At 52.4% G+C, this 27,447-nt stretch overlaps 2 protein-coding genes across 6 annotated transcripts in view; one reads left to right on the top strand and one right to left on the bottom strand.

The window, feature by feature from the left end:
- Window positions 1-9,164, top strand: part of SLC4A4 (solute carrier family 4 member 4) — a 230,496-nt gene extending 221,332 nt beyond the window's left edge. For all 5 annotated transcript variants that reach the window (XM_076337456.1, XM_076337459.1, XM_076337457.1 and 2 more), the window contains 4 exons: window positions 1,482-1,643; window positions 5,717-5,813; window positions 7,785-7,864; window positions 9,093-9,164. In XM_076337456.1, coding sequence (XP_076193571.1) covers window positions 1,482-1,643; window positions 5,717-5,813; window positions 7,785-7,828 — 303 coding nt within the window. In that variant the 3' untranslated portion in view covers window positions 7,829-7,864; window positions 9,093-9,164. The remainder of the gene's footprint in view (window positions 1-1,481; window positions 1,644-5,716; window positions 5,814-7,784; window positions 7,865-9,092) is intronic.
- An 11,646-nt stretch (window positions 9,165-20,810) lies between these two features.
- Window positions 20,811-26,572, bottom strand: GC (GC vitamin D binding protein). Its single transcript, XM_076337685.1, has 13 exons — window positions 26,464-26,572; window positions 24,748-24,817; window positions 24,172-24,304; window positions 23,861-24,072; window positions 23,272-23,404; window positions 23,033-23,127; window positions 22,593-22,722; window positions 22,239-22,441; window positions 21,888-22,020; window positions 21,674-21,771; window positions 21,280-21,412; window positions 21,124-21,187; window positions 20,811-20,983 (listed from the first exon to the last, which is right to left on the bottom strand). The coding sequence occupies exons 1-12, from the start codon at window positions 26,570-26,572 to the stop codon at window positions 21,134-21,136; spliced, it is 1,503 nt and encodes a 500-aa protein (XP_076193800.1). The 3' UTR covers window positions 20,811-20,983; window positions 21,124-21,133.
- Window positions 26,573-27,447: the final 875 nt, after the last annotated feature.

The following is a 27,447-nucleotide window of genomic DNA, read 5'->3' on the forward strand; positions in this document are numbered from 1 at the left end:
GGGTCAGACTGCCGCAAAGTCAAAGCTTTATGAAACTCCCTTAAGAAATCCGGGCCCAAAGTCACCTAGTTTTAGGTTTACGGACAAGTAAAATTTCAGTTGTGGGTGCAGTTACGAACTGCAGTGCTTATTTAAGGGAGAGAAGCAGAAAACAGAACAAGGACAAGCGTTTGTTCTCTGATGCTGGTGAAATGAAAAGAGAAAAGATGATGCAAGTAAAAAAAAATCCTCCAAATGTCCTTGCTGGGACACATGCTCATATATAAAGGCGTTAAAAATCAGCAGTTCGCACTGACGCGCCGTTCCATTGCGTTTTCATGGCTGTGTTGTACTGCTGTTGAAAGCTGAATCTAAGATCTGGGCACTCTTTCTCTTTCCCTGTGATAGAGAGAATCTGAGTGAACCCCAAGTCTGCTGAAGTTTGTTATAATGGTGCAAACTCGGTGAAGGTACAGTCGCAGCTTAGATGTAGCTGGATCTGATGACAAAACCTCAATTATTTGCACTCATGAACAAAAAGACTATAAACTTCCAATTCGTGAAGATCCGGCCAATAGCCAAACCTCTGTTTATTTGAAGGAAAAGCACTTTTAATACAGAAGTAATTCATAATGGGATAACCGTGGGTGTCTACATGGCATCTTTCCACCCCCTGAGTAATTTCCCACTTCTGTGATCGCGTCTTAAGTTACGCAAGTCAAAGCTTGAGATCCTTCCCTAGGAATTGTTTGTGCCGTTGATCGTCATCGCTCGGAACAACCTCTTCATCGTAAAGGCAATCTTCAGTTGTCGGGAATGGGTTATATCTTTTAGTAGCCAAGTCGAGCTTTCAGTCTGTCGGTGTCCCCTTCGATAAAGCGTACATGTGATCTCGGTAGGCATCTGGTGGTGGTGTTATAAACGCCTATTTCAGACATGTCCCTTCTTTTTTTCCCAGTGCCTTTGAGTGCAGTCTTGCACAGAAAAAGCTTTTCCTCCAGTTTCATGCAGCCACAATCCTAGTAAACTTTATTCTGCAAACTCTGAGGGCACAGTTTGGCCCTTGTCTAATTTCTAGAGAGTTCTTAACATCTGGGGAAGTGGTGAGAAAAAAGTAAAGACAATTACCCAGGCTGCCCCTGTGAACCTGCATATGTAGGCTGAATCCAAAAATAAATGAAAATACTCATTTTTTATCTCTCTATTATTTTGCCTGATGCCTGTCAGTTGGGTGTTAAAGATGACCTTTGTCTCTGCAGGACTATTAAGTCATTACATACTTTTTCCTGTACGTTGCTCCTGTTTATTCTGACATGAAGCAGTCACGGTTCAGACTTTCAAGTTGGTAGAGATATCCCAGGTGTTCACCTTGTTCTCTGTATGTTCATTTACAACCAGAATTAAAGTGTGTGGGTTTAAGAAGCAGCACCAAGAGGAATGCGCGGAGTGTTCCCGATTAAAGGTAAAATGTGACTGAGAAGTCCCTCTCTCTGCCTTTTCAGATCCTGGCACTTGTAGCAGTCAGAAAAGCCATGGACTACCTCTTCTCCCAGCATGACTTGAGCTTTCTTGACGACGTCATTCCAGAAAAGGACAAGAAAAAGAAGGAGGACGAGAAGAAGAAGAAGAAGAAGAAGGGCAGTATGGACAGTGACAATGATGATGTAAGGAGCTTTCTGCTCTTGTCAAATTACTCATTTCTAGCTAGCTAATCCCGGGGGACGGTCCGTGCCCCTCCCCAGCTCTGGGGCTGGGGCTTTCCCAGCCTCTTTCGAAGCTGACCAGCTCAGTCTTTTGCTGCTGCAGCAGATCGGCCCCAAACAAAACTTCTTTTCTACATTGCCTTCCCTTTTCCAGACGTCACCAGACTGTGGTAGGTGGTACTGGCATTGCCAAGAATGACATCACACTTCCCACAAGAGCACTAGATACCTGCTGAAATGTCATGCCCTTTACTAGAATGCCTTTCATCACCCTGCCTTCTTCATTTTTCCCTCCTCCGCCTTTCTTCCCCGTCATTGTCTTTTACATTTTAGGAGGAGAATGGGTTTCGCCAGCAGCTCTGTTACTTCTGAATATATTCTGGTTTTCTTTTTTGATTTTTTTTTTTTAATTACCTTTTTTAAAAGCACAAAAAGATGTGACTTGTCATATCGCAGGAAAGACTGCTTTCTGGTGATAATACTCATGACCTAAGTGTTTTCAAGGCATACATGCCCTTCTGCAGTATACTCTTTGGTCCTACCTCAGGTCGCAGCATGCCCTAAACGTAGCTGCTTATGTCATTACTAAGCGCGGTGACCTGACTAGACCAGATCCACGTGCCTTAGACTGTTCTATTTTTTACTGTATATATAAGAAGAAGAAGTGTAGTCCTCGTGCCTTTAAACGTTCTCCTACCCAGGTCCAGCATGAACTCAAATCCTATAAATGTATACTGAAGTGCTACACACACTGGTTAGATAGCACTTTGTGTAGCAAGTGTGAACTGCCTTTGGAGGGCTGGCTGCCTCGGTCAGCATTACCTTTTTGCAATGTGAACAGCAAGCTGGGCTTTAACAATTTTAGGCTACGTGGAGAGTACTAAGCACAGTGTCGCTTGTTCTGCTCTTGTAACTGTCCAGGGTTCATGAAGAAGGGCTTTTCCTGTGATGTAGGCAGGGGTAAGATCCCCTGAAGCTGGAAATAAATCCCCTTTTAACACGGCAGGAGGGACAAATGAGAAGGGATGGCACTCTGGGAGGAGGCAGGCAGCAGGAAAAGTCAGCTGGCCCTTTCTCGAGCACTCCTGCCCAGGTCACTGCCCTGCAGGCCCCAAGTTTTGAACTGCAGCCTGGTGCGGTATGGCAGAGCGGCAGCGGCACCAGTTGTTGGTCCGCTTGCTCCCTGGCCTCCTGAGTTGATAGGAAGTGGGTAAGGACGACCTCCCCAAGAAGCAGCTGCTGGGTCAGTGTGTCTGCCCGGAGAGCAGCTTGCAGCAAAGCCTGAAGGTGGCACCACGGCCACCAAACTGGAGGGTCACGGGTGCTGTGGGGTGGTTGTGCCTCACTATGTGTTTGGAGGGTTTCTGCCGGGTATCGTCTGCATCCTTTCTGCACTGAGCAGATGTACCAAACCAGCCCTCCTTGTGGGTTAGATAATATATCAAGGGGAAAAAGGCAGCTCCAGGAGTTCCCCCAGACCATCCCTATGCCTGATCTTGCTCAAGGTTGGGAGGACGGAAAAGGCAACCTCAGTCCTGGTGGAGGACAAGCTAGAACCCGAGTCCTTTGTGTGAGAGCTATATAACAGCTCTGCAGATCTGTGTTAGAGGCAACAAAGGCTATTCCGATGAGAAGGTATGCCAAGGCCTTTCTATAAAGAACATACGCTGTCCAAAGTAGGGCACATACACTGCAAGAGACGAAACTGGGAATTTCTTAGCTGAGGGTGCAGCATTGTAGGAGGTAGCCTGGATCCACGCCTTGTTAAACCAAGCTGAATCCCAGCTGGGAAGATGGGCTCTCATTTCAGACAGCAAGCTCCCCTTTCCCGTCATTCCTCCAGTTCCTGGGAGGCCGAGGGCGAGGGTTTCCTTCAGCAGATAACGTTGTGCAAACCAAAATGAGAGAAAATGCCCTACTGTACATAGCAAATAGTCAGCAAAGGTTTGACTCCATCCCTTCCTCTTGACTGATTTGAATCCAGCAGCGCCATACCCTGAGCCGAGGCTCCCGTATCTCCGGTATGTTTTAAGCTATCTCCTCTCTTCTCAGGCTTTTCATGAATTTCAGGTACAGTAATTGATCTAATGGGTAAGAGAATTTATGCAAAATGTTGCTTCTTAACTCTTCTTGGGTTTTTTTCAGCACTTGCTTTTACCAGCTTCCTGAACGTAAAGCACTTGGCATTATTGGTTTGATAACTTTCACCCTTTCCCATCCAGAAATATGCCCCACAAAGTTAGTCCTGTGGGATCTGGGGGGCAATACACCGATCAGAGTTCAGCAAAGAGAAGTGCTGGGCGTTGCTAGTGCAAGTGCTGTTAGATGAATGACTACGGCAAAGCCTGGCATTAGTGGAGACCGCTCTCAGCACTAGTTAGGACTCACCTAAAGTTCTCGCTGGGGGTTTGCTAACAATCGGGGCAGCGAAAAAGGAGCTGCAAAGAAAGGTTTTCAGTAATCTCACCATTTTTCCCTCCAGCTTGTCTTTAGAAAGTATAAATTAGCGCAACTAATTGCTGCATTTGCCTAATGAAAACTCAAGCGCCTTGGTTTTGTCTCCGATTTTGTGTCAAAAAAATGCATGATCCAAGAAAGGCCAGACGATTTTTTTAGAAAAACCGTGGGCTAGTATATCTAGTTTCAGAGTCAATGAAATGCCCTTCGGGGCATTTTTGCCAACTGCAGATACTTTCTCTGTCTCTCTGTTCATTTTAGATGGTGAAGTTTAAAGCAAACCCTGAGCGTCAGCGCTGCCGTTCCACAGACCTCTTACATTTATTTATTAGCACTGAAATGGTGATACGTTGGAGCGGTTACCCAGCTCTTACGCGCTGCTTACAGCATGGCCCCAAACGGATGGGGATTTTGGGATGGCTTTATTGCCTCAGTGCTTTTCTGCGGAATCATCTTCATTTGAGCTATACTTATCCCTCAGCCTCGTAAAAATACTCCTGAAGAAACATTCTGCTATTGGAGTATGAAATACTGCACTGGAAGTCAGTTATGTTAAAAAATAATTTTAAAAAAATAATAATAATACAGGGAGAGCGATTCTCTGGCCTCTGTAATGTTTTCCTGCCCTGACTTGAAGGTCTCCCTCCCTCCACCCCAGCGTTGTGCTCGGTGCTGTCTCTAGTTCTCTCCAGGAACAAAGTTGTGTTAGCGTTTCTGGCAAATATCACCTTACTTCCTTTGCCAAGTTATGCAATATCAGCCTTTCCTTGGTTATGAGAAGTTACTTTTATTTTAAAAAAGCAAAATAATTCAAAGTACCTTCTACTGAGCATAAGCAGGTGGATTATTGAAGCCAGTGGGGTATAAATCATGCTGTACCCAAACTGCGGGGGACCCTGCGTACGGCTTTTCTCTGCGCCCGTGCCTCTTGACGGGTTTGCTGCTTCTCCTGTCTGGCTGGGAGTACTGAATTCTTACAAGGGCCCTGGTTTTGATGAACTATTTTACTGTAAATAGAGGTGTAATTGAGACTGGGTTTGACTCCACTTAAATAAAAGGGGGAGTTGACACAGTCCAGCTGAAGGCACCTCTGCCATATCGTGTCAGACCCTCGTCCTTGTAGAGCAATTGGGAAGAAAAAAGGGGTTTTACAGAAATCACAGCAGGATAAAACGATTTGATGCGCTTTCGCAGAAGCCAATGCCCTGCTATTTCTGCCTACGAATGCATTTTGCATCTGTATTTCCTGCAGCCACCTCCAGGCTGAACTGGATGGTGTCTTATAAGCTGGTGGCAAAGGAGCTGGTGAGGTGGGGAAAGGGAAGATGACGATTACACAAGACGATTCTTTCAATCTGTTTTACTTTCACAGTGTGAAGGAAGAGGGAAAGTGGGGTGCAGTGGGGAACCAGTGGAAACCAGCAGGCAACTAAGCTGGACGATGCTTTTTTATTTTTTCTTCTTTTCTTTTCCTCATTCCTACAGAAACTATATGAAGGATAATTTTAATTTGTGGGAGACGATAAGAGAGAGAGCAGTGATAATATTCTAAGACCTTTTACACGTTTCTTTCACAGTCTGACTGCCCCTACTCAGAAAAAGTCCCAAGTATTAAAATACCAATGGACATCATGGAGCAGGAACCTTTCCTAAGTGATAGCAAACCTGCCGACAGTGAGTAGAACTAACCTCTTGCATGCCTGCTTGACTCTGACTTGCAGTACAAAAATATATATATATTGAGTGATTTTTAAAAAAAAAAAAACAAACCAACCTTTCCTATTACTTGAGAAGTACTTTTTCTTGTTCTTTTTTTCTCTTTTTTAATTTTCAGGCCTCTGATTTATGACAGATTTTGGTTTTGTGAGCTTTTTTCTTTGCTGGTTACAAAATTGATGTTGTTCCTTCTGGTGCCTCCAGCTTAAGCGCTTTTATCCAGCTACTGACAGGTCTCTTGGCCGCTCACTCTCTCCTCCTCTCTTCTGACCTTTCCCTTTTTGTGTTAACTCTGCTGCTGGTTTGATTTATTTTTTTCCTCTGAGCCTACTGTTCTGGATTTGCAGCATGTCTAAACTGCATCGCTGTCCCGTTACTGTTTGTTTCCTTAGGTGCCAAGCAGTTGTAAAAATCAGCGCTTAAAAGAGTAATTAAGCGTGTCATTGATCCGCATTGCGCGTTAAACTGACAAGGCAGTGATCAGTTGACCATTAACTATTTCCCTTCGTAGGTGATTTGCTTTTGTGCTATCCTGTTTCTTTTTAATTTCTTACATTAATATCCATAATTGATTATGATGGTCTTCATTTTCAGTCATTCTCACTTTTCATATTATGGTCTTTTAAGTGGGGAGTTGGGAATAACAGCTGACCTTAGCTTTTTGGCCTTTGCGCTGGCTTTTTTAAAATACTATGAGCAATGGGTGCCACCTGGAGATCGATCTGCTGTTTTTTCATGAGGCGGGAGGGGAGAAATACAAATGATAGTAATAAATTAGTGCTGCTGCAGGGCTGGTGATTTCTGGGAGTAGGACCTAAACCCACAGATCTTTAGATCCTTAAACTATCATTTGAGTTTAAGAGCTGGTACCGAAGTCCCTTGCCTTTCGGTGGCATTTAGATACCTTAGGCAATCCTAAACGTTGCTCTGTGGTTTTTAGCTACAGGAGCACTTAGAGATGGGCATTATAAAACAAAGCCAAAGAGAAAGAGACGTTTCCCTGACTATTTAGGTATTCTCAGTGTTTTGCTGGTCAGGAAAAGAAAAAGAAGGGAATCGGCCCCGGACAACCAAACAGATCCTCCTCATTTTTCTGTGAAAATGCCCTGATGTGCTAAAACCAAATTGCATCCTAAGTGTTGTTACCCAGGATTTTATGATCAGATGCGCTGTTTTCAACCTCCTTAAGGCTGACATAGTTAGGGAAAAGTTAATTCTGCCACAAACCTGCTTGTTGGAATGCCCTTTGAGACAACACAGGGTAAATCAGCCATGAGCCGAGCAGCAGCTGGTTTGCATATTTGTACATTTTTATAATCCAGTGATTGATTTGCTGTTTTTTATTTAGAAACAATTAAAAAAAAAAAAAAAAACAAACCAAAAAACCAGGCCCTTGGACTAGAAAAAGTAGCTGGAATCCAGCAACGCTGTGGTATTGTCCTTGAATATAACTGCTCTGTGATTCAAAGTGTATTTCTAGTAATACTACCAGCATTAGCTTTCCCTCAGCAATAGCAAGAATAGGATTATTATTAACAGAGAGTACACTCCCCCAGGCTGGGTCAGGGAAGGAAAGCCGTTACAGGCAACAAGCCACCTATTTTCTCACAAGGAGTTTGGGTGCGACAGTGAGGAGCACAGGGTGGCTAAAGAGGTGTAGATAAAAGGTAAGTGTCAAGACCTAAAGGTGGTGAAAGTCTTGGGAAATGAGTCTTTTGGTCGTGTTGGCAGTCCAAAGGTTTTTGTCTTGGAGGAGAGAGAGAGACATTCAGTATTTTTATTTACAAGCTGTGAAATTCATCTGGCAGGCAGGCAGCAGTAAAAAAGCATTGCCAAATAGACGAGAGTATACTGGAGAAACTGAGGCTGGGCTTGAGAAGCCATCAGCGCTGCAGGCAGTGACAAACGACTTTCTTCCCTTTCCGACAGGAGAAAAATCACCAACATTCCTTGAACGCCATACGTCGTGCTGATACAATTCCTTTCCTTCGGTCATACACCATGCCAAGGTAAGCACCCAAAAAATGCACTTCGTAATGATTCCTCAAAAGCTACCTCTCACTGTACTGAAAGCCAACGAGGCAAAGTTTCTGTCCCCCTATAGGAAACTCCTAAAAAGCACTTTGAGAAAATTCCCTACATAGGATCGCGGCATGCCAAGTTGGTTACCAACACGGCCTTACAGTGCTTGGGACGGGGAGCCTGAGGGCTCCACCGGCCTCGGTTAGACCCCAGCTGCAGTACCGATGGCTGGTCTGGGGTCTAAACCAGAAGAAAGATGTGGAGCAACTGGGAGGAGTCTAGAAAACACGTCTACAGGGGAAAAATTAAATTAATTGGGATTGTTTAGCCTTTAAAAAAAAAAAAGAAGTGAGAGAAAACTGCCGTTATGCTTTCTTTCAGTCACCTAACAGGATGTTGCAAAGAGCAAGTAATCCATTTTGCCATGTCTGTGGTGGAAAACAGAGTAAATAAGAACCTTAAATTGCAGCAAGGGCGAGTTAAGTAACAATTTCTCAGAGCTCAGCCACGGCTCAGCCCCTTGGGGCCACCTTGGACCTCCCAGCGCCAGGAGTCGGATCTAGACCAAGGCAGCAATAGTCCTCTGAAATGTCAAAGAAGTGTCTACACTTCCAGGTGTTAGAGAGTGTGAGACACTAATCTCAGTGGCTATAACCCGATTATTTCAAAGGCAGTTTGAGAGTGTGGCCACAGCTTGGTGTGGAGCACAAGTGCTGGATACTTGGGGCTCCTCAGTCGGTGAAATCGGTGCTTTTACCTCCCGACGTGACCAGCGTTTAGACCAACTCATTAAAATTATCTTACGTGATGTACGGGCCTTATCTGAAGACCAGCTGTATATTACCGCTGCCTGCCAAGGTTATTTCCTTGCTATCTATATGCGGCCAGGTTCAGAAAGCTGTATTGTATGAGCTAATGCAAGGAACCGATACTGGGAGTCGAGCGTTTGTTCCATTTCTAGATGCGACGCTGTCTGTTGGGTGTCCCAGTAAGTCCCAGGAGCTGCAGTTTTCCCAGTTTACGCCAGTTGCTCCTCTGTTTTGTTTGTAGAATGCTGGTTTGCTCTTGCAACTTGTAGATAATTATTTTTTTTCGGGATGTGGTCCCTGGGAAGCTGTGCTAGCAGAAGTCCCGAGCACGGCAGACGACGTTAAGAATGGCTGAGAAGCCTGGAGGTAGTCCCCGCGCTTACCTTGTCTTTCTTTTTCTTCGCAGCCCTCCACAAACTCCAGTAAAAGTTGTGCCTCAAATTAGAATAGAACTTGAGCCTGAAGACAATGGTTATTTCTGGAGGAGCAAGGGAACAGAAACTACTTTGTAATTTGTCTGTCTGTTAAATCTTCTGTGGAATTTATTTTGTCACTAGCCAAATATTAAAATGCTCTCTGCTCCCCACCTGCATAGGTAAATGAGACATCCCGCGCTGCCCCTCCACCCCTGCCCCTGCAGAACTCCTCTGATCCCTCCTCACCCGATTTTCCCACGCTGACCAAGACTCGTTTTGCCTTCTCTGTCGCTTCGACACGCACGCATCTCTCTCGTTTGCAAGCAGAGGGCAGAAGTATTAAGGATATCCTATCACACCTGTGGGAGATGTCAGAGGAGCTGGCATTACTTTAGTTGTGAATCAGTGTTTGTCTGTCTGTCTGTCATCTGGCAGAACAAAGCTGACCTCCAGGCTAATTCGATGTCTTGCTCACACTGCTCGAAGATGCTGGAAAGTGCTGCTAATACTAACTCGCTCTTAAAGCCTGCACTTGTAGTTAACACAGGAAGGAAAAGGAAAAGGTACTTCACTCCCAGCGCAGACAAACCATTGCCATCGTTGTAGCATGTGTTTTGAAATGTCCCTTTCCTATGCAATTTTTTTTAAAGAAACACTTTAATGGACTTAATCCGTCAGGTACATTGAAGAGTGTTATTTTCCTAGATTATTTTGTTTAAATTATGGGGGCCTAACCTACGACTTTTTTTTTGTCAATTTTTTTAACCTTTTTTTAATTACTGTAAAGAAAAATGAATTTTTCCTGCAGCAGGAAACATATAGTTATGAGTAGTTCTACCTCTTATTTCTAGATGCCAGGCTTTCTGTAAAAAATGTATTGTACCGTATATAATGTGATTTTTACAAAAAAAGAAAACAAAAACAAAACCACAACACCACACCACAATCTCCAGGACATGGCATAGGGCTGGATCAGTTTGATTAACACCTTCTACTCTGAAGCATCTGTTCTACTTAGGGTTACGTTAATTTTTTTTTTGTTTTTTAAATAAGTAATCTAACTTTACTGTGAAGGAGACGGGATGTAACTTAAATCTCTTGTGATCTAGGAAGAGTCTTAAATGTAACGGTGGTAAGCGAAATACTGACCGGCTACCGACGTCGGTGGACAGATGCTGATTGTATTCATGTTGTCGATTTCCTACGCGGTATTGTTCAAATTATTTCTTTTGAAACATGGGTGTGTGCGCGTGTGCGTACGTGTATACATGAGAAGACCCCGGGTGCACTTCAGGCACGATGACGGCGCAGTGGAGGAGGAAGGCAGCTGAAGATGGCCTACTGGGACGGTCATCCCGACGCTGGTATTCGCCAGGCTCACAAACATCTGCATCCTCTAGCATCCCACATCTGTTTACCATCATCTACAGAATTTACCCTGAATCTTGACTGCTCGGCCCTAGGCCCGTCCATCGGTACGCGGTGACGCGTCAATACCAAGCAGGCTAGGCGTGGGCGGGCCCAGGCTTTTGGTTTGAAACCAAGCAAGCAAATACCACCTTGGGAGAGATGATTTTCTCTCTGTAGCACCTCTGCGCGTGTACTTGTGTGTGCATGTAAACGTGCATTTGGGAAATGGGGTTCCACCAAGACATTTCTTTGCTGAAACGCGAGGACTACGTGTAACACAGCAAGAGCTTCATCAAAAGAAAAAAAAAAAAAGGAAGGAAAAAAAGCCCAGCTGTAAGGGCTAATTCCCCAATGGAGAAAAATCCCGCCGCAGGGGACGGGCACGTCGCTGTCGCTTTTGTCCTTGCGAAACCAAAGTCCGCGTTGGTTAAGTAAACAGAATTTCATGATGGTGCTGAGACCTTATATGCCAAATTTTAGCATCTACTCGCTCGTAGTAGCCATATCGGCAATGGGAGGTGCAGAATAGGGCTATTCTTTTCTTTCCCTACAGCGCTTTGGTTAAAGGGCGAGTTGATAGGGACCGTGATAGCTTGAGCTTGATCTGCTGCAAACGGTCATTGCTGCAGAAAGACGATGGAGCTGCAGCGGCGCCTGCACAGCACACGGGTGTGCAGACGCGGCCGTACATTCCCCCCACTCGTTCTCGAGGGGTCTCAGTTTCGGTTTCCGTGAAATGTGTGTTGACTCTCAGATCGGCATCCCGGGAACCCAGCCCAAACCCGCTTCGGAAAGGCTGGGGAGACGTCGGAAACGGCCGGAAAAGGAGCGGCTCCGTGATCCCTTCCGCCGCCGGGCCCCGCTAGCTGGAGGGCAGATAACCTGGGAAGTGCAACGCCGGCTCCAACCAAGGGTTTCCATCCCTTGGTGAGCACAAGTCCCTGGCTCCCAAAGGGGAAACGGACTCGAGCGTCGCCTACGAAGTACACGGGAGCTGGTTGTGTTTTGCCCCGGACCTTTGATTGTAGGAATCCCAATAACTGACGGAGGAAAGATCAAACCAGCCGAACAGAGAGAAGCGGCTTTCCCGCTGCCGGTAGGTCCCGCGGGCAGGGCGCTGCACCCACACACACACCCCCCCGCGCGCAGCTTCCCGTCCGCTGGCACCTGGTGACGCGTCTCCACAAAAACGAGGTCTTCCACTTCCGAATCGTGTTAAATGTACTTGAAATGTATTGACTGCTGATCTAGACCTTTCTCTCTCTTTTTTTTTTTAATTGTTATTTCTCACTTCAACCCGAGGGAGCTGTTGTACAGAGGGTAGCGTTGCTGAAGGGACGGGACAAAGGTTTCTGTAGCTTTCCGTGAAGAACACCCAGCTCTGGTGACAGGAGCTGGAAGTGTTCCCTTTCCCGGTGCCCGACAATAGCACTTTGTTGGCGGTGGTGTCTCCTTTCTTGTTTTTACCTTTAAAAAACAAAACCCAACAGAAAGAGAGTCAACCGAGAGCCCCGCTGGCACCGGGAGTCAGCAGGCGGGGAAAAGAGGCTGCAGGTGGCGGGAGGAAAGTTTCGCTGCCCTTCTTAGACCTTTGAAAATAACCAAAACTTATTTTCAGTCAGAATTGGGTATTCTGTGGGAAAAGCCTGGGTGAGCCCGTCTGGGAAACGGGTGTGGAGACTGACCCAAAGGCCTCCGAAATCGGAGGCGGCCGTCAAGAAATGAACTTGCCCGGAGGACAAGGAAGCCGGGTCCCACCTCGCGGTGGGACCCCCTGACGGCCACCCAGCTGCAGCCAGCTTTGTCCCGGCCCCGGGCGCGTGGTGGCCATCTGCCTCTGTAGCCCACGCTTAGTTGTCATCGTGGCCGATACATCTGTGTAATTTTTTTTTTTTTTTTGAATCGACACGCACTTTCAGATACTTTTATTATTGTTTTTAATTCTCGTAAGTCTGTATTTGCTTTGGAGGAAAGAATAAAAACTTGGTATAAAATGAAGTGGATCAAGATGGTGGAACAAAAAGGAAAAAAAGCAGAAAACATTTCAATATATTAAAATGATTTTTTTTTTCCAGTAATATAAAACATGAAATTCCTTATAACATTATAGTATTTTACAGTTTTATGAAGCTTTCTATTGTGACTTTTATGGAATCAAAAGATGAAGATGATGAGATATTTTAGCATTTATATTTTTCAAAATTAAAGGTATACTGAAAATAAAGTAACTTTATGCATTTATGGGCCTGTTGGTGTGTTTGTTTTTCCTCGTTACATACTCGGGCTTGTTTGATTGAATCGAGATGCCCGTATCACTCTGTTGTCATAATCACCGTTTCCCAGGGAAGATGCTCGGCGGCTCTCCGGAGGGAGAGGGTGCTTGGGAAAGGTCCCACAAATACATGTCAAAAATGTAGGGAAAGACTCTTAACGAACCACGCGGGAGTTGAGGATGCATGGCTGTGAAAGTGAGTTTCAACGACAGAAGTACTCTCTCTTGAGATGACGCGTTGAAGCTCTTTGGGGAGTGAAATACAACTTGGTCACAAAAAAAGGTGAAGAGAGCCGAGTCCCATCTCCGTAAGTCAGGGGACACGAGGTGGTAACGGAAGGCGGCAGCCGGGTACAAATCCCAGCCCCACACCAGCTTTTTTTTTGGGGGGTGGGTCCTTTTTCAGCCCGTTCCTTGCTGGGCGCCACACCGGCAGCAGGCTGCGAAAGCAAGCAGGGCGTGATCAGAACGGTGCTGCTGGAGGTGGAGGCTCCCCGAGACCCCGGTGTTGGAGCGAGGGCACCCTCACCGACCCCACGGAAGATCGTTTTGGGATGCAGAGGAGGCCCTTGAGGGGCTCAGCGCCACGGCACCCTGAGTTGAACCGGGGATTAGACAAAATTGTGGAAAACGGGTCCAGTAACAGGGACGGGCCCCCTCACACCCCAAATCCAGGGCTCGTGGTCACCGTGGTGGTGCCAGGGGCTTGGTCCTGGGAAGTGGTGGGAGATGGGGCTGGTGGGGCTGGGGCATCTCCTGTTCCCCCTCCATCAAGCCAGCTAAAAAGCATCACTTGGGACTTTTATAGCAAGCATTGCGCAGGTTAAGTTGCCTTATGGAAATGGCCTCGGGCGAGGACGCGCTGCCCTCCTCCCCGTGCGGGCAGGGGTCGTGCTCACGGCCTTTCAGGATCTGCCCGCACCCGCGGGATTGATCTCCTTCCCCATCGCAGGCGTGGGTCTGGCTCACCGTGGTCCGGCGGGGCTCACCAGCACCCCACGTTTCACGTGCTCCGGGGGCAACGGGGAGGGATGCTCACCGGCTGCCATACATGTACAGGATAACTTCTGGTGACAGCTCGAGACGGCCAACGCTATCAAAACAAAGAGCAGGCCTGGAAAATGATGAGAACCACTAGAGAAACCTTCGGCAAATTTTTTGGCGGGCCGCGGTGGGAAAAGTGCGAGCCCCCATCAGTGCCCACGTTCGGGGGCTGCACTTGGGGCCCCAAGAGCCTCGCGGCCACGGAGCCATGCAGGGAGCGGGGCTGCGTCTGTCGGAGGGGCTGCCCTGAGGGCTGTCTGAATCCCTTCATCCTTTCCCGCGGGTTTTTCTCATTATCCGGTGGGCAATTCTCTTGCACGACACCGCAGTGCTGAAGCTTGTGAGCCACCGCGTGCTCGGCCCTACAGCATCTCTGTGGCGTCGGGGTGCGCCTCCCACAGGTCTCCCCTTCAATAAGCACCAGCCTCTGCGTTCTTGCATCAGAAGCATTTAGAAGATGGTCAGTATCGCTCACACGATGTGGCTGGAGCCGTCGGGGTGGCGTGCAACCGCCATGGGTGGCCTGAGAAGATGGGTTTGTGTGGCACCGTCCTCCTCCTGGGGCCGCTTTGTTGCTCCGGCAGAAGACTCGCCCGCAGAAAGAGGCTTCCCAGGGCAAGGGGGGGGCGTGTTACGGAGATGTCTTGGGTGTGCAACTTACGGCGAGCCCCGGCAGTCCAGCTCAGGGGTTGCGTGGGGGTCCCTGCTCCTGCCCTCCCCTGGGGAGCACCAGGGGGGTTCAGGGCAGGGGTGGGCAGCATGGCCGGCCCTTTGCTGGGGAGAAGCCCGGGGCGTTTGGCAGCCCCGGGACACCGAGGGTTAGCTCCCCAGCTGGGCTGAATTGGGGCTTGACTTGCCCTTCCCAGCTCTCCTGGGGGTGGGCACTTTGCCATTCTGTGTTACGCAGAGTGAGACCAAGCCGGTGGAGGTGTTTGCCGAGGATCAGCGCGGTGAAGCCGTCCTGTGTGGCTCAGGCATGCAAGCCCCTGGCTTTGAGCGCTCCATCGTGGTGCTACCTCGCCCCGTCGTTTGGTGGGCAGTGGGACCCCGGGCTGTGGGTGATTCCCCTCGCCTGGGGGAGCAGCCGTGGGGCCGGATCCGGAGGGTGGCCAGGGGGCCCCGGAGTGATGCAGTATCTCCCTGCCCAACTCTGCCACCTGCGGACAGGTAAGAGTGAGCCCAGCATGGCCGGGGCTTCTCCAAGAAACCTCTGGTTTCGGGGCTGAAACTTGTCGTGACCAAACCTTGCTTTTTGCACTCATTGTTCCTTGGCCAGGAATAGCCATCGGTGAGGACGTGGGGCTGGGGGAACAGCAACCAACGCCTCTCCGGCTCCACCAGCATTACGAGTGGCCGTCCCAATGACAGAGCATTGTAATGGGGCACCAGCTCCTCCAGAAACCCCCTCCCGTCCTGCCACAGGAGGAGATGGGGTCGTTAAAACACTTCGACGAGTATTTTGAGCTAACTTTTTAGTAAGGTCTATGGGTCGTGTCTTGTTGATGCAGTGGCAGTGCTGGACCGAGCTGCAGGTCCCCCAAGCCTTCTCCCCTTGGCTGCTGCTCCCCCGTACCTCACCTGGCAGGCTTGGTTTAGGCAGCACCAAGCTCTGCACTCCTAAACTGGGACAAAAAGCTGTATATTGTTCAGCATCTCTCCCGCTTTGTCAGTATGGAAAGAGTTTTGTGGCGTTTTGGGACTCCACTATGTTTTGGGCAGCTACTTCTGCACTGGGGTACCAGGATTATTCCCTGGGGAAATAAATTACTTATTCCTTGCCGCCGCTGGGAGCCCTGGGTGTGAGCTGGGCGGCAGGAGCATCACCCGGGAGCTGGTCAGAAACCTTTGCTGAGCCTGTCTCTGTGGGCATTTGGGGGTGTCAAGCCAAGAGGAAAACACTTGCTGCTCCTTTTAGGAAAGCGCTGCATGCAGTACAAAAGAAAAATAAAATTAAAAGGAGGTGTGAGCCCATTTACTTGCTGGTTTTTTGTGTAGTTGAAGTTGATGGCAGGAATGCTGCTGGCCCAAAAGAGAAAACTCTGGCCTGAATGGCTGGGGAAAGGAATCACTGGGAAAGCAAACAGCCCCGCGGGTCTCGGAGGCAGATAAAACGAATACTTTTTAACCTTTTTCTAAATGCTTTTATGGATCTAGTAATTGCTTTTTTTTTTTAAAAAAAAAAAGAGAGACAGAAGTTGGTCAGCTTATTTTCTTCTGTACTGGGTTAATCTGCTCTTCGGGAACAAATCACTTGCCCCACAGGTTAGGCGCCTGGCAGGGAGGCAGAAAACACCCTGTGTTTCCTCCGAAGGGCTGGGTGGTGCCGCGGGCTGGCCGTGGCAAAACTGGGGGGGGGGTGTTCCAATTTTGGGGACCCCCCCCGCTGCATATGTCAATTAATGAACGCTTCTGTGCTTTCCTCTCCGCAGGAGCCTGGGCATCGCCGGATGGGCTGCGAGCACCGGCAAGGTAAATGTTGGGAGCTGTTTTATTTAGCGCCGCTGGTTTTTAGTGCCTCGAGCAATTCACGTCCCGCTTTTCCCATCGCAGCCCCGCTTGCCCTGGTTGGAAGCTTTTAGTGACGTTACTCCCACCCTGCCACTGCGCCTGCAACGCATTGCTGCTTAATTACTGCTGTACCAGCCGTGCACTTAGCCTGACTGACAGCTCCCGACGGCTGTGCTCGGGAATGGTATCAGCCTGGCAGAGGTGTTTGGTTTGGGTTTGTTGGTTTTTTTTCAATCTGTCCTTGTTGCATTGCCTGCTCCAACCTCCTGGCACGCTCTCCCTCGGGCTTTGCAAGCTGCCTGGCAGAAGGGTGCTGGAGGTGGCCTGAGGTTTGCCAGGCACCCCGACGTTTGGGTGATGGGCGGACAGACCGGCCAGGAAAGGTTGCTCTGAGCAACAAGGATGTTCTTTTTAAAAAAGAAAAACGAGGGACTTTGCTGCTTCTTTCAAATCTTTGGAAACGGGTTAGATAAAAATGCAGGAGGCGAATCTGCCTCGTGCCCATTGCGGCACCGAGGGCAGGAGGAAGGAGACCCAGTAAACAAAATTAAAAGAAAAACCAAACAAAAAGCCCCACTGCAGTGAAGAGTAGAAAAGGAAAGTGGTTTCTGCCCGGGTTGGCGGAGGGCTGGGCGGGAATCCCTCGGGGGCGCGTTGCTGGCTGAGTCCGTGCTCCGGGCTGGCACTAGCTGAGACCAGCTGTGCTGCTGTACCGACCAGCCCCGGCTTTCTCAGAAGTTGACTGGTTTTAATAAAAAAATTGTTGTGTTTTGGGTTTTTTGTGGTGGTTTGGTTTTTTTTAAACAGCAATTGATTATTTTTGTGGTAGTGTTTTTTTTTTTTTTACTGCTTACGTGGGGACCTCGTGGGGGTGACAGTGGCAGAGGCTTTGCCGTCACGGGGTGCATTCGCCTCGTGCAACGCCGGCACCCCCCGGGAGCCCTCGCCGGCTGCTGTGCAGGCTGCTGCCGGCAAAGGTTTTGGTTTCCCCAGGGCAGGGGCTCGGGGGATTTCCTGATTTTATTTTTTCTCTGCTGGTGTGGTGCAACACGCAGCTCCTCTGTCCGAAAAGGTGGGAGCTCCCCAGGCGACCGTGGGCAGCTTCTGGTGCAAAGCAAATGGGACACGTCCTCCGTGCCGGGCTGGGATGGAGAGGGCTGTCGGCTCGGGGATGGAAGCGTGGGGAAGGTTCCCGAGAGCTGTTTCAGAGAAGTGGCCCATTGCTAAAATGAAATCCTTAATTATGGTTGCAATCTCTTTAGCGGCTCGGCGCGATCGCTTGCCTGATTAGTCAGCGGGGAGGAAGATGCGGCAGAATTGGGCTTTCCCATACATAATTAAAGCTAAGGGGAGCCCAAACACCAATGCCGATAAACACGCTCGGTAAATAAATACAGAGGGCAGAGCACGCGTGTCGCTGCCCCAAGCCTCCTGCCAAGGCAGGCAGCATTTTCTCACATGCTTTTAGAGTCAAAATGCATCAAGCGCGGGTGGGTTTCGGCAGGCCAGCCCTGTGCCAAGGGCTGGGGAGCCGGGGGCCAAAAGCCCTGCCGGGCCACCGCGCCGGCATGCGGGCAGAGATGGGACATCTCTATCCCGGCGCTTTGTGCCTGTTGAGGCTGCTCATGGTCCCAGGAGATACCCTGGGGTTTCTTTCTTACCTCCCCCCCAGCTTTGCTGTCCCTGCGTGGTGTTTCAGGGTGTCCCCCTGATACCCATCAGCACGGAGGGGTTCAGCAGCCCCACACCTGCTGTTGGGCAGACGGAAACCCCCTGGTCGGGGCTGCGGGGCTTGGACGGGTGCATCTGCAGGCGAGGGAACAGCAAACAGCTACACATCCTTACACCCTCTGGCTTCACCTGCTGATTTCCAGCAGGGCTTCAGTTTTTTTAAGCCCCTGCTATCCAAGAGGATGGGACACCCAGCAGCAAGTGACGCCTACTCCCAAAAATGTGTAAAGCAAACCCCTTGCCAGAAGTTTTGTGCTCCGGGTGTGAAGGGGTGAGTGATGCAGGCTGCTCCGGAGAGAGCCTGGGCTTGGCTTTCTGCTCTCTCCAGCGTGCCCAGGCTTTTGGCATTAGGAAATACCCTTGGGGTATCGCCGTGCGCACTTCTCGCCTGGAAAACTGCAGCGATAATAAGCACTGCTGATTTAGTTTCTTTTTTTATATATCTATTAGCACATTTCCTAGAAACTGGCACACAGCAGAGGGGATGTTCTTGGCTTGCTTAATTGTGTATCTCCAATTTTTCTTGGAAACCCAGAAGGTTGCTGTAATTGTTAGCCCCTGCCGTCTGCATCCTGAATTTGACAGATGCAAACGTGACGCTGGAAGGGAGCAAAAGCTCAGGCCGGTCACTAACGCCTTGTGCCTGACAGAGACTAAACTGCTTTTATGGGAGCGGTGGGATAGAGTCCTCTGTCCGGCCAGGACCCGGACGCGCGGTTGTGACCATGGTTGGTGCCCGGAGCTGCTGCCTTGGGTACGACCCGGACCCAGAAGCTGAAATGGAAACACATCTACATAGCTACTGATGTACCAGGGGAGCTGAGAGAATTTGCCGGCAATGCCAAGCACATGAATGAGAGGTGGGTCTCTCACCCCGACAGAAGAGGATAAAACCCAACTGTTAATTATTTTGGAAAATAAATGCCAAAAGCACGGTGCAGCGTGGCGGTGGGGGGGTGGAACTGGTGTCTCGGTGTCTGTGGTTTTGCTGCTACAAGGCAACGGGGTCCAGTCCCGGGTTAGTGATAACAGCTGTAGGCTACCACGCTTCGGAAGCGTGTTCCACATCTGGGTGCTGATGCAGAGAAAGGCTGTTTATCTTGCCCAGTAACATCTGCCTCGCATGAAAAAAGCAAGTTGTCCTTTCTTTCTAGTTCTGTCCCCCAAAATAATAGCGCCTTGCCACCCCATGCAGCCTCTATGGGGTGAGGCTCCTTCCCTCTCACGGCCCCGCTGCGGAGATGCTGCTGCTGCTGCTGCTCCCCGGGGTCTGGGAGCTGGGCAGGGCCAGGCTCAGCGTTCGCCGCCCGTCCCCGCCGCAGGCGCTGCTGCCCATGGGCAGGTGCAGGCAGCAGGTGCAGCGGCGCTGCCCGTCCTTAGCGCAAGCTGCCCACCCTGCCCCGGCCAAAATGCAGGCAGCATCCGAGCGTGGTCCCCACTCTGTTTCTAGCAGGGTTTTGGGGTCTCGGCAACCCCGGAGCACGGGGGTTGCACGATCCTTAGGTAACTTCGCTAGCAAATAGCCGTGGTCAAAGGCGGTGGCCCAGGTGATGTGTTTGCTAGGAAATGGTTTGAGCGATGATGGCAGCTCTGGAGCACCGTCAGCGTCCACCGCAGGCTCCCGGGTGGGGAGGGAGGAGGACGGTCTTTGCTGATCCCCCCATCTTTCCGGAGATGAGGTTGTCGGCGTTGTGGCTGCCGGAGGGACACCGGCAGGGACCGACCTGCCTGCAGCCCAGGGCGCAATCCCTCCCTCCATCCCGTGCCATGCCAGCCAAATCCACCTCAAGTCTCTCATCGTGGGGAAACCGAGCAGAGACCTGGGGGCTACTGACGCTCCCCAGTACAGAGAGGAACCAACACGAAAGGGGGTTTCTTCTCGTTTTCGCTTATGGTCAGGTCAGGTGAGTGTGGCAACTCAACTGCTAACGCTGCCCGCAAAGTAATTACTCTGGGGCCTTAATTAGCTTCAAATTTATTTCCCCCGCTTCTGCCCATTAATCCTCTGCGCCTTGCAGAGTTTTCCCTTTTGGGATGGAGGCCCTCTGCCCCGTTGGTAAGGCCGTTGCTCCTTTTGTATCCCTTTATTTCATTTATTGTTTTCCTTTGACCATCACTTCAGCCCATCCGTGTTTTATTGCTACAGTACGGGCTGTTTTAATTTGCTGGTTCATCTTTGCATGGCGCAGCTCTGCGTGCCAAGGTATCGTTATCTGCTTTCCTTAGTATATTTAGATCTTGTTCTCCTGCCAAAAACTACCAAATTTGGGCTCGGGGGATTTTTCCCATCGTTTTCCCGGCTGGGTTTGCCATCTTCCTGCCTCTCAACCTGGGGCCGCTTTGCCCGCAGCACCCCCAAAACTCAGCCGGTGCTTGGCAGGGCTCAGCTTGGCAGGCGGCTGGGGAGGCTGCGGGGGTCTCACACGGGCAGGGGAGCGGGGTTTGGGGTACGGAGCGGGGAAGCCGGGGCTGCAGGGGTGCCCAGAGGCCCCATCTCAGGTGATGGGCTAGTGCCTCCAGCTAGCTGAATATCTGAATACCCACAGAGAGCCATCTCTGGGGGCAGTTGATGAATGTTTTCAGTGTTCTTGCTTAATTTTTTAGACCGTTAGCTCCCGGGACTAGAGCTGGGACCTCCTCCTCCTCCTCCTCCTCCTCCTGCTTGCAGAGCCGGGGCTGTGCCCCTTCCCAGCCCTCCCCACCACCCCAGGGGTGCAGAAAGCCTTTCCAGCAGCAGCGAGGGTGCTTTTTTAAGTCTTTATTGCGGCTGCAGGAATACATCGGTGGTGCTGCCAGCGGGCGGCAGGGAGCCGTGAGCTCGGTGGCACCTTCCTCTCCCGGCGCAAGGAAAAGCAGCCGTCTGCCGGGCGTCCTCCAGCCCAGTTCCCTCGCGCTCCCTTTCGACGTCCCGCTTCCCTGCATGCCCCGCAGAGCTCAGCCCCGGGCGCGTGGCCGTGACCCCTTTCCCCAGCCCCATAACTACCCCCTCCATCCGTGCATGACCGGAGAAGCGGTCCTCGACGCCGGCGTGCCGGAACCCCTCTCCAGCCACTCACCTCTGGGCACCTAGCCGAGCAGGCAGGAGCCCCCATGGCACATCTCTCCCAGCTCCGAGCTCACCTGCAAAAGTGGGGGAAAGAGCCGAGGGGCAGCCCCGGGCGCAGGGGCTGGCCGCCAGCACGGCACGGGGCGGTGGGGGGCCGTGGCTTTACCTTGGCGGCGCAGTAGAGGGGGGGCGAGTTGGGGGGGCAGCAGGTGGAGGCGAAGTCGGCTCGCTGCTCCACCAGCTGCCCCAGCAGCTCGGGGCTGGCCTTTGGCATCGTCTGCATCAAGCTCTCCCGCAGCCTGCGGCGTGGGGACCGGCGGGTTTTAGTGGGGACCCGGGGGCATTAAACACCCATACGGCATTTTCAGGGGGAGAAGCACACGCGGATGGCAGCGGGAGCAGGGCTGGATGCCCTGCAAGGGATGTCTTATGTGCTTCCCTGTATTTTGCTGCTATTCAGACTCAAAACCACCAGCTCCGTTCGTGCATCCTCAAAATTTTGGCCAGATTTTGCTTGCTTCCGCTGATCCAGTTTTTGGGAGGGGGAGGGGAAGGCTTACCTCTTCTTGAAGTCGAGGAAATTTAACTTGGTGTACTGCCCGCAGAGCTGGTTGGCCTTTTCCAGGAAGGGGTGCAGCTCTTCTCCCATCTGCTGGCGCTGGGTGGCAGAGGATGGCTGTGACCAGGCTGGGAAAAGCCTCTGTGGGGGTTTGGGGGGCGCAGGGCCAAGGGGGGAGAGCAGGGTGAGCCAGCGGAGCCGTCCCCGCTGCTCACCTTGCTGTCCAGGCAGGCGGAGGAGTCCTTGGCAGAGCAGCACTCCACCCTGACTTTTTCGGAGGCGTCATATAGCTTGCCGAGGAAGGCGTCGGGGACGGTGGTGTGCCTCCGCGCCAGCTCAAACAGGTACCTGGAGCGGGGAAACGAATTGCCATATGAGTTTTTATTACCGGTGCTGCTCAGTGTGGGATGGTGGCTGCTTTTTGCATCTTTGTGCAGTCCCTGGGGACGATAGCCCTGAGGGAAGAGAGGATGCTCCCCCGGTTATCCTAACAATAATTAAACCATATAACGAAGACAAGGGGAGAAGGAAGGGTCAGCCACTCAGCCGCCGCGGGTACCGCTCACCTCTTGGCATGGCGAGCCCCCTCCTCGCCGCACAGCTGCTCGTTCGTCGGCTTCTGCGCCTCCGGCAGTCTGGGGGCAGGCGCCGGTGGCAAGGCCAAGATGCAGAAATAGCTCTGCATGAGGTTTTTCCCATTGCAGCAGTCAGCAAACCTCTCATCTCGGGCCACCAGCGCGCCGCAGGCTTTGGCCGTGTGCTCCGATAACTGCGAAGAGGGGAGCCAGAGGGTGTGCGGGGCTCGGCATCCTGCCGGGGTTGGTGAGGCTGCGGACCCCCTCACCGTGATGGGGTTCACTCTCTAAGCCCGTGCTGTGACTCGGGAGGTGGTTTTTGGGGTGGGCTCCTGGCTCCCCTACCTTCTTCTGCATGCAGTCCTCGGCCACCGAGTCACAGCACTGGGAAAACACCTCGGCAGCGTCTTCTGCCAGGGGGAAAAGGTCCTCGAAGGAAGCACCGGGCATCTTCTGAGCAAGCGAGGCGAGGTAGCTGGGCAGGCACAAGGCGTACGAGGGGCTTAGGGAGCTCAGCTCCCCCTTCCCCTATTAACAGCTCCAAGCAGGGGTTTCGCCGCGTAGAGGTGTGGGAGGGAGATGATGGGGAGCCACGGGGCTCGCTCTGCACCTCCGCTACACACAGAGCATTTCCATAGGATGCTACAGCACACTTGTTCTGACATCTTAATTAAAGTTTGTCTTCGCGAGCGCTGCCTGCGAACAGGATCCGCAGCTTGAAGTAGGAACGCGCTCCCAGCCTGACCCGTGCGCAGGGAGAGAAAAGGCCATTTCCCCACTTTTACCTGAAGGTGACTTTCTCCTTCCCGTACGCCGTGAAGCGGGAGCAAACCCGGTTTGACAACAGGGTGAGGAGGGAGAGGGTTTTCCTTTCAAGTTTCTGCCACAAAAAGAAGATGGAGGTGTCCTCCAAGGGAAACGGAAGCCTTTCCCAGCCACCTTTCCCCGGGCCATCGGCACAGTGCTCGCCCGGCTCTCCGGGGAGCGAGGATGGGGACGAGCCTGGCGGTCCGAAGGGCCTCACCTCCTTCAGGAAGCAGGAGGTGGGCGCGGGGGAGATGCAGCAAGTGGAAACCATGGAGAGGAAGGTCCTGGTGGAGCCCAGGAGCACGGGCAGGGGCGCCTGGCCGTAGCTGCTGGCGTACTCGTGCAGAAACCTGCGGCAGAGGCGGGCTGAGGAGATGCGGCACCCCGGGATCGGGTGCTTGGCTGCAGGAGATGTGGGGTTTTTGGGGCGTTAGGGCTGCCCGGGGATGGGAACCCTCTCCAGGTACCACCCCCTGCTGCTGTACCATCCCGTGCTGCCTGCTTATTGCACCAAGCCATCGAGCGGGCTGGTGGCCCCTCTCCAGCCACTCGCACAGGCGATGGCACCCCTCATCCCTTTGGTAAAATCTTGTTCCTGGGGCCTGTGCAAATGCAGGACACCCCGACCTTTTCCTCTGATGCGCTGGTAGCCCCACGGCCACCAAGAGCCGCAGCAGCGGTGGCAGAGGGGCGAGACCGGGCGAGGTTTGCTTGGTGGGCACCCGGACGTCGGCCGGCGCCAGCACGCACCTGGGCTCAACCCGGCGTTATCGGCGAGACCGGGTGCCGTCCCCAGCCCGGCTTACCTGTCTGCAAAGTCCTTAGGGTCCTTCTTGAAGGCCTGGCAGAGCTCTTCGTTGGAGGGCTGGAGGTAGCGGGGCAGCTGCTGGGGCGGGTGCCGCAGGGCGGCCAGGCACAGCTTCTGCTCCAGCCCCTCCTGGGCGCAGCAGCCGGCCGTGCCGGGGTGGGCCGGGAAGGGCGAGCCTGCCCCGCAGGATTTGGCCGACAGAGCTGAGGACTGCGGGAGGGAGAAGAGGTTACGTGCCGGGGGGCCATCCCATCCCGTCCCCCCACCCCCGGTTTTGGGGGTCCATCGCCCGGTTGCGGTCAGCCTCACCCCGACATCGTAGCAGGAGGGGTCGGCACCTTCGACGCAGCAGGTTTCAGCCAGGGAGACGATTTCGTGGACGAGGTGGCTGATCTCCTCGAAGGTGGCATTGGAGAATTTCCTGCTGTTGGCGATAATGGTCCTGGGAGCAGGGAGCAAGGAGAGGATGAGCCGGAGGCATGTTTCTCTCTCTTAAAAAAAAAAAATCACATTGCAGCATCATTCTGCCAAAACGGGGTTTAACACCATCAGCCAGAGAGGAGCAGCTGCGGCGCTGCCAGAAATGGCAGCGTATTCCTTGGAAAACAGCCGGGAAAGACCCAGGGCGGGTCTCGGGCTGGGGGCTGCCCTTTCCAGGGGATCATGCACCAGCTCTGTTAGAATTCCTAATTATTTAGGCACCTAATTTGTTTTGAGGAGTTCAACAATGAAGCAAACTTCTCTCCTGTTAAGAGCAACCGGAGTCCTCATTCGCAGGGAGTGAATAAATCCTCCCCTTTCTAAGATTATTTTTAGTTAATTTTTTTTGGTCTTGGCTCAGGTGCTGAGTGTCCTGGGAGGGCAAATACGGCAGGAGGTACCTACAGGGTTCGGAAGTCCTCCTTCCCCAGGGCCTGGAACTCCTGGCAGACTTTGTCCCGGACATAAGCTTTACCTGTAAGCGCAGAAAAAGGAAGGTCTGTGAGCAGGATTTGTGCCTCGGCTCACTCGGGTGCAGCCTGGGTGGTGGCCAGGGAGCCGGGAGCCGGCGAGCCTGCATCTGCTGGGGCTGGGGTTTGGGAAAATGCCGGCTTTGCTTTCCCCTGCAGTCCTGCCCCCTCTGCCCTTCTCCTCGGGTGGCAATAGAGCTCGTTTCCAGCAACCTTTCCCCTTGCAGAAAAAAAAACAAAAACAAAGCAGCACGGGTCTGCTTAATTGAGTCTCCTGCGGAAAACAACTCGTGTCTGCTGCTTTTTGCCAAGGAAAATGATCATTTGGGGAACAGCCTGTTCCCACTTGACCCCCTGTTTTGCTCTCGCTTTCCGCTTCCCTCCCCTGCAGCAGCGGCGGCGGCGGCGTGGGAATGAGGGATGCTACGCCACCACAAAACGCGGTCCAAAGGCTGCGGGGCTCTTGCTTTAGTCACTCGAGGATTGTTATTTTCTCACACGGTTGCTTCTTTTCTTGAGCCAGGCTTGGTGGTAGGCCCTGGGGAGATGGTGGCACAAGCGCTGCAGACCAGCAAAGGCTGCTGCTGCGCTGCCGGCCTCGGAGAAAGCACCGCCGGTACCCGGGCTGCTGCTCCGGCTCCGCAGTCAAAGAAAGGGGCAGGGGGAAAACCCCTCCCTGTAGCTGGGAGACCTCTAGGTAAAACATTAGGTCCGTTCGCCCCTTGTCCAAATGGACGTTTCTGTGCGTTTGAAACGCGTGGTGTTAGTTTTTCTGGCAGGGTTTGGAGACCGTAAGGACTGGGAGCTCTGGAGACGGGACCATGGAGGCCGGGAGCACCCAGCAGCGAAGACACCCCCGGCCACTCTCTCATCCCTGGAAAAACGCTATCGATTTTTGCTACAAACAGCATTGACTAGACTTTGGTACCGGCAGGGTAAATACTGATACCAGTATTTACTGGTATTACAGCGCGGAGCGGGGTCACCTCCCCAAAAGCAAGGGGTTATGTGCCGTTACACTGACGGTCACGCTGCTTCGGTGGGAAAGAAAGGGCGAGGGGGCATTTGCAAGGCTGGCAGCGCCGGGAAAAAAGGGAAAGCCGTGGTAAAAGGCAATTCTCTTTCCTCACAGGAACAGGGGCTGTCGGTCCTGCTGTAAGTGCCATCTTGCTGCATTTCTTTTCATTTTCATAAAGCGGTATGGGAGAAGTAAGTTTCGAGGGGGTTTTTTGGCGGGTCGATGATTCCCTGCGGAGCTGTGAAGGCAGCAAGGGGAGGCACAGAGCATCATTTCCATCCGAGGGGTGGGTTTTACAGTGAAATGGTGCTCGTGAAGGGGGTCGGAAAATCTTATTTTCCCTTGCAAAGGGAAGAGGCCGGGCCCTGCGACGCCATCCTCTCCTTCTCCCTCCGCCCCCGACCCCAGCCCAGCCTCTTCCCCTCCCCACTCCTCCAGCATCACCCCAAAGGGGCGGCCTGGGTACCGAAACGTCATCCCACGCCTCCCCTTTCTTCTCTCTGATTCCTGCCCAGCGACTTGGCAGTGGGCTGGGGAGAGGGCAGGCCACCGAAAACCGCCGGAGCTGACGGACCCTAGCCTCGTACCCCTCGTCCCTGAGGGAGAGCAAAGCCCCAGGCGCATGATAAATACCTCGGTGCTCGGCACGTGCGGTGGCTAAAAGCAGCAGCAGGGCGAGAGCTGCCTTCATGTCAGGGTTGGTTTCCCTCCTCCTGCCAAAAAGCGGCACTGGGAAACCCATCCCAGGGTTTATATGGAGGTAGTGCCAATTGCCGGGTGAATGATTAATCCTGGCGGCGGGGCAGAGGGCGAGCATCCTTGGCCTGCCTGCCACAGCCTGGGTGCCAGCACCTCCAAAATCGGGCCGATTTTAATCATTAACTCAGCAAAATGGGGATGCGTTGCTGTGGGACCGCAGGCAGGGTCCTCCTGCCCGTGACAGATGATGGGCGCAACATGAGCGACAAGAGGAGATGTGCCGGGGAAAGCGTCCCGTGCATCCCACGAGTGCAAAGCCACGTGTGGTCAGGCCAATAAATGGTCCTCCCAGCCCCGTGCGAGGAAGGAGCCCGCGCTTTTGGGGTGCAAGCCACCAAACTCTCCCAGGGCGGTGATTAGGTGGGGATATCTGCTCCGGGAGGCGATGGTGGCCCGATGCAGTGCCCTGCTCCGCCGTGACCATGTTTCACCAGCGCTGGGTCAGGCTGACTCCCACCCGAAATGACCGATGGCCGGGTGTCGTGCACGCACATGCCCGAAGGTTTGCTGCTTTCTGAGAGCATGCATTGCTTTTTCCCCTTCTTGGGCTGCCAGCGGAGCCCCGGAGCCCCCCGGGAGCTGCAGCAGAAGGGGCGGCGGGTGCTGTACGTGGCACTGGCAAGGTGCCGGGCTGGCACTCGGGCTGGGGGAAAGAGGGACCGCGGAGCCACCGGGGTCAGGAGCAGCCTATTTATTCAGCCTTAGGAAGGCAGACGGCGGGCATCGCATCCCGAGGCTGCTGCAGAATAAATATCTAGCAAATACCAGCCCGGGTGAGCGGTGTTTGCTGAAGCAACCGGCTCCTCTCGGGTGGCTTTCTGCAGGCGGACAGACCGGTGCCGCCCTGGGGCTTTTTAA

The sequence above is a fragment of the Aptenodytes patagonicus genome, chromosome 4, assembly GCF_965638725.1.
Source record: "Aptenodytes patagonicus chromosome 4, bAptPat1.pri.cur, whole genome shotgun sequence".
NCBI lineage: Eukaryota > Metazoa > Chordata > Aves > Sphenisciformes > Spheniscidae > Aptenodytes > Aptenodytes patagonicus.

Coding starts and splice junctions, on each gene's coding strand:
- GC (XM_076337685.1), bottom strand. CDS start 26,572: ATGGGTTTCCCAGTGCCGCTTTTTGGCAGGAGGAGGGAAACCAACCCT. Junction 23,128..23,271: donor CCTCCTGCTTCCTGAAGGAG/GTGAGGCCCTTC, acceptor TTTTTGTGGCAG/AAACTTGAAAGGAAAACCCT. Junction 21,413..21,673: donor TTCCTCGACTTCAAGAAGAG/GTAAGCCTTCCC, acceptor CCCACGCCGCAG/GCTGCGGGAGAGCTTGATGC.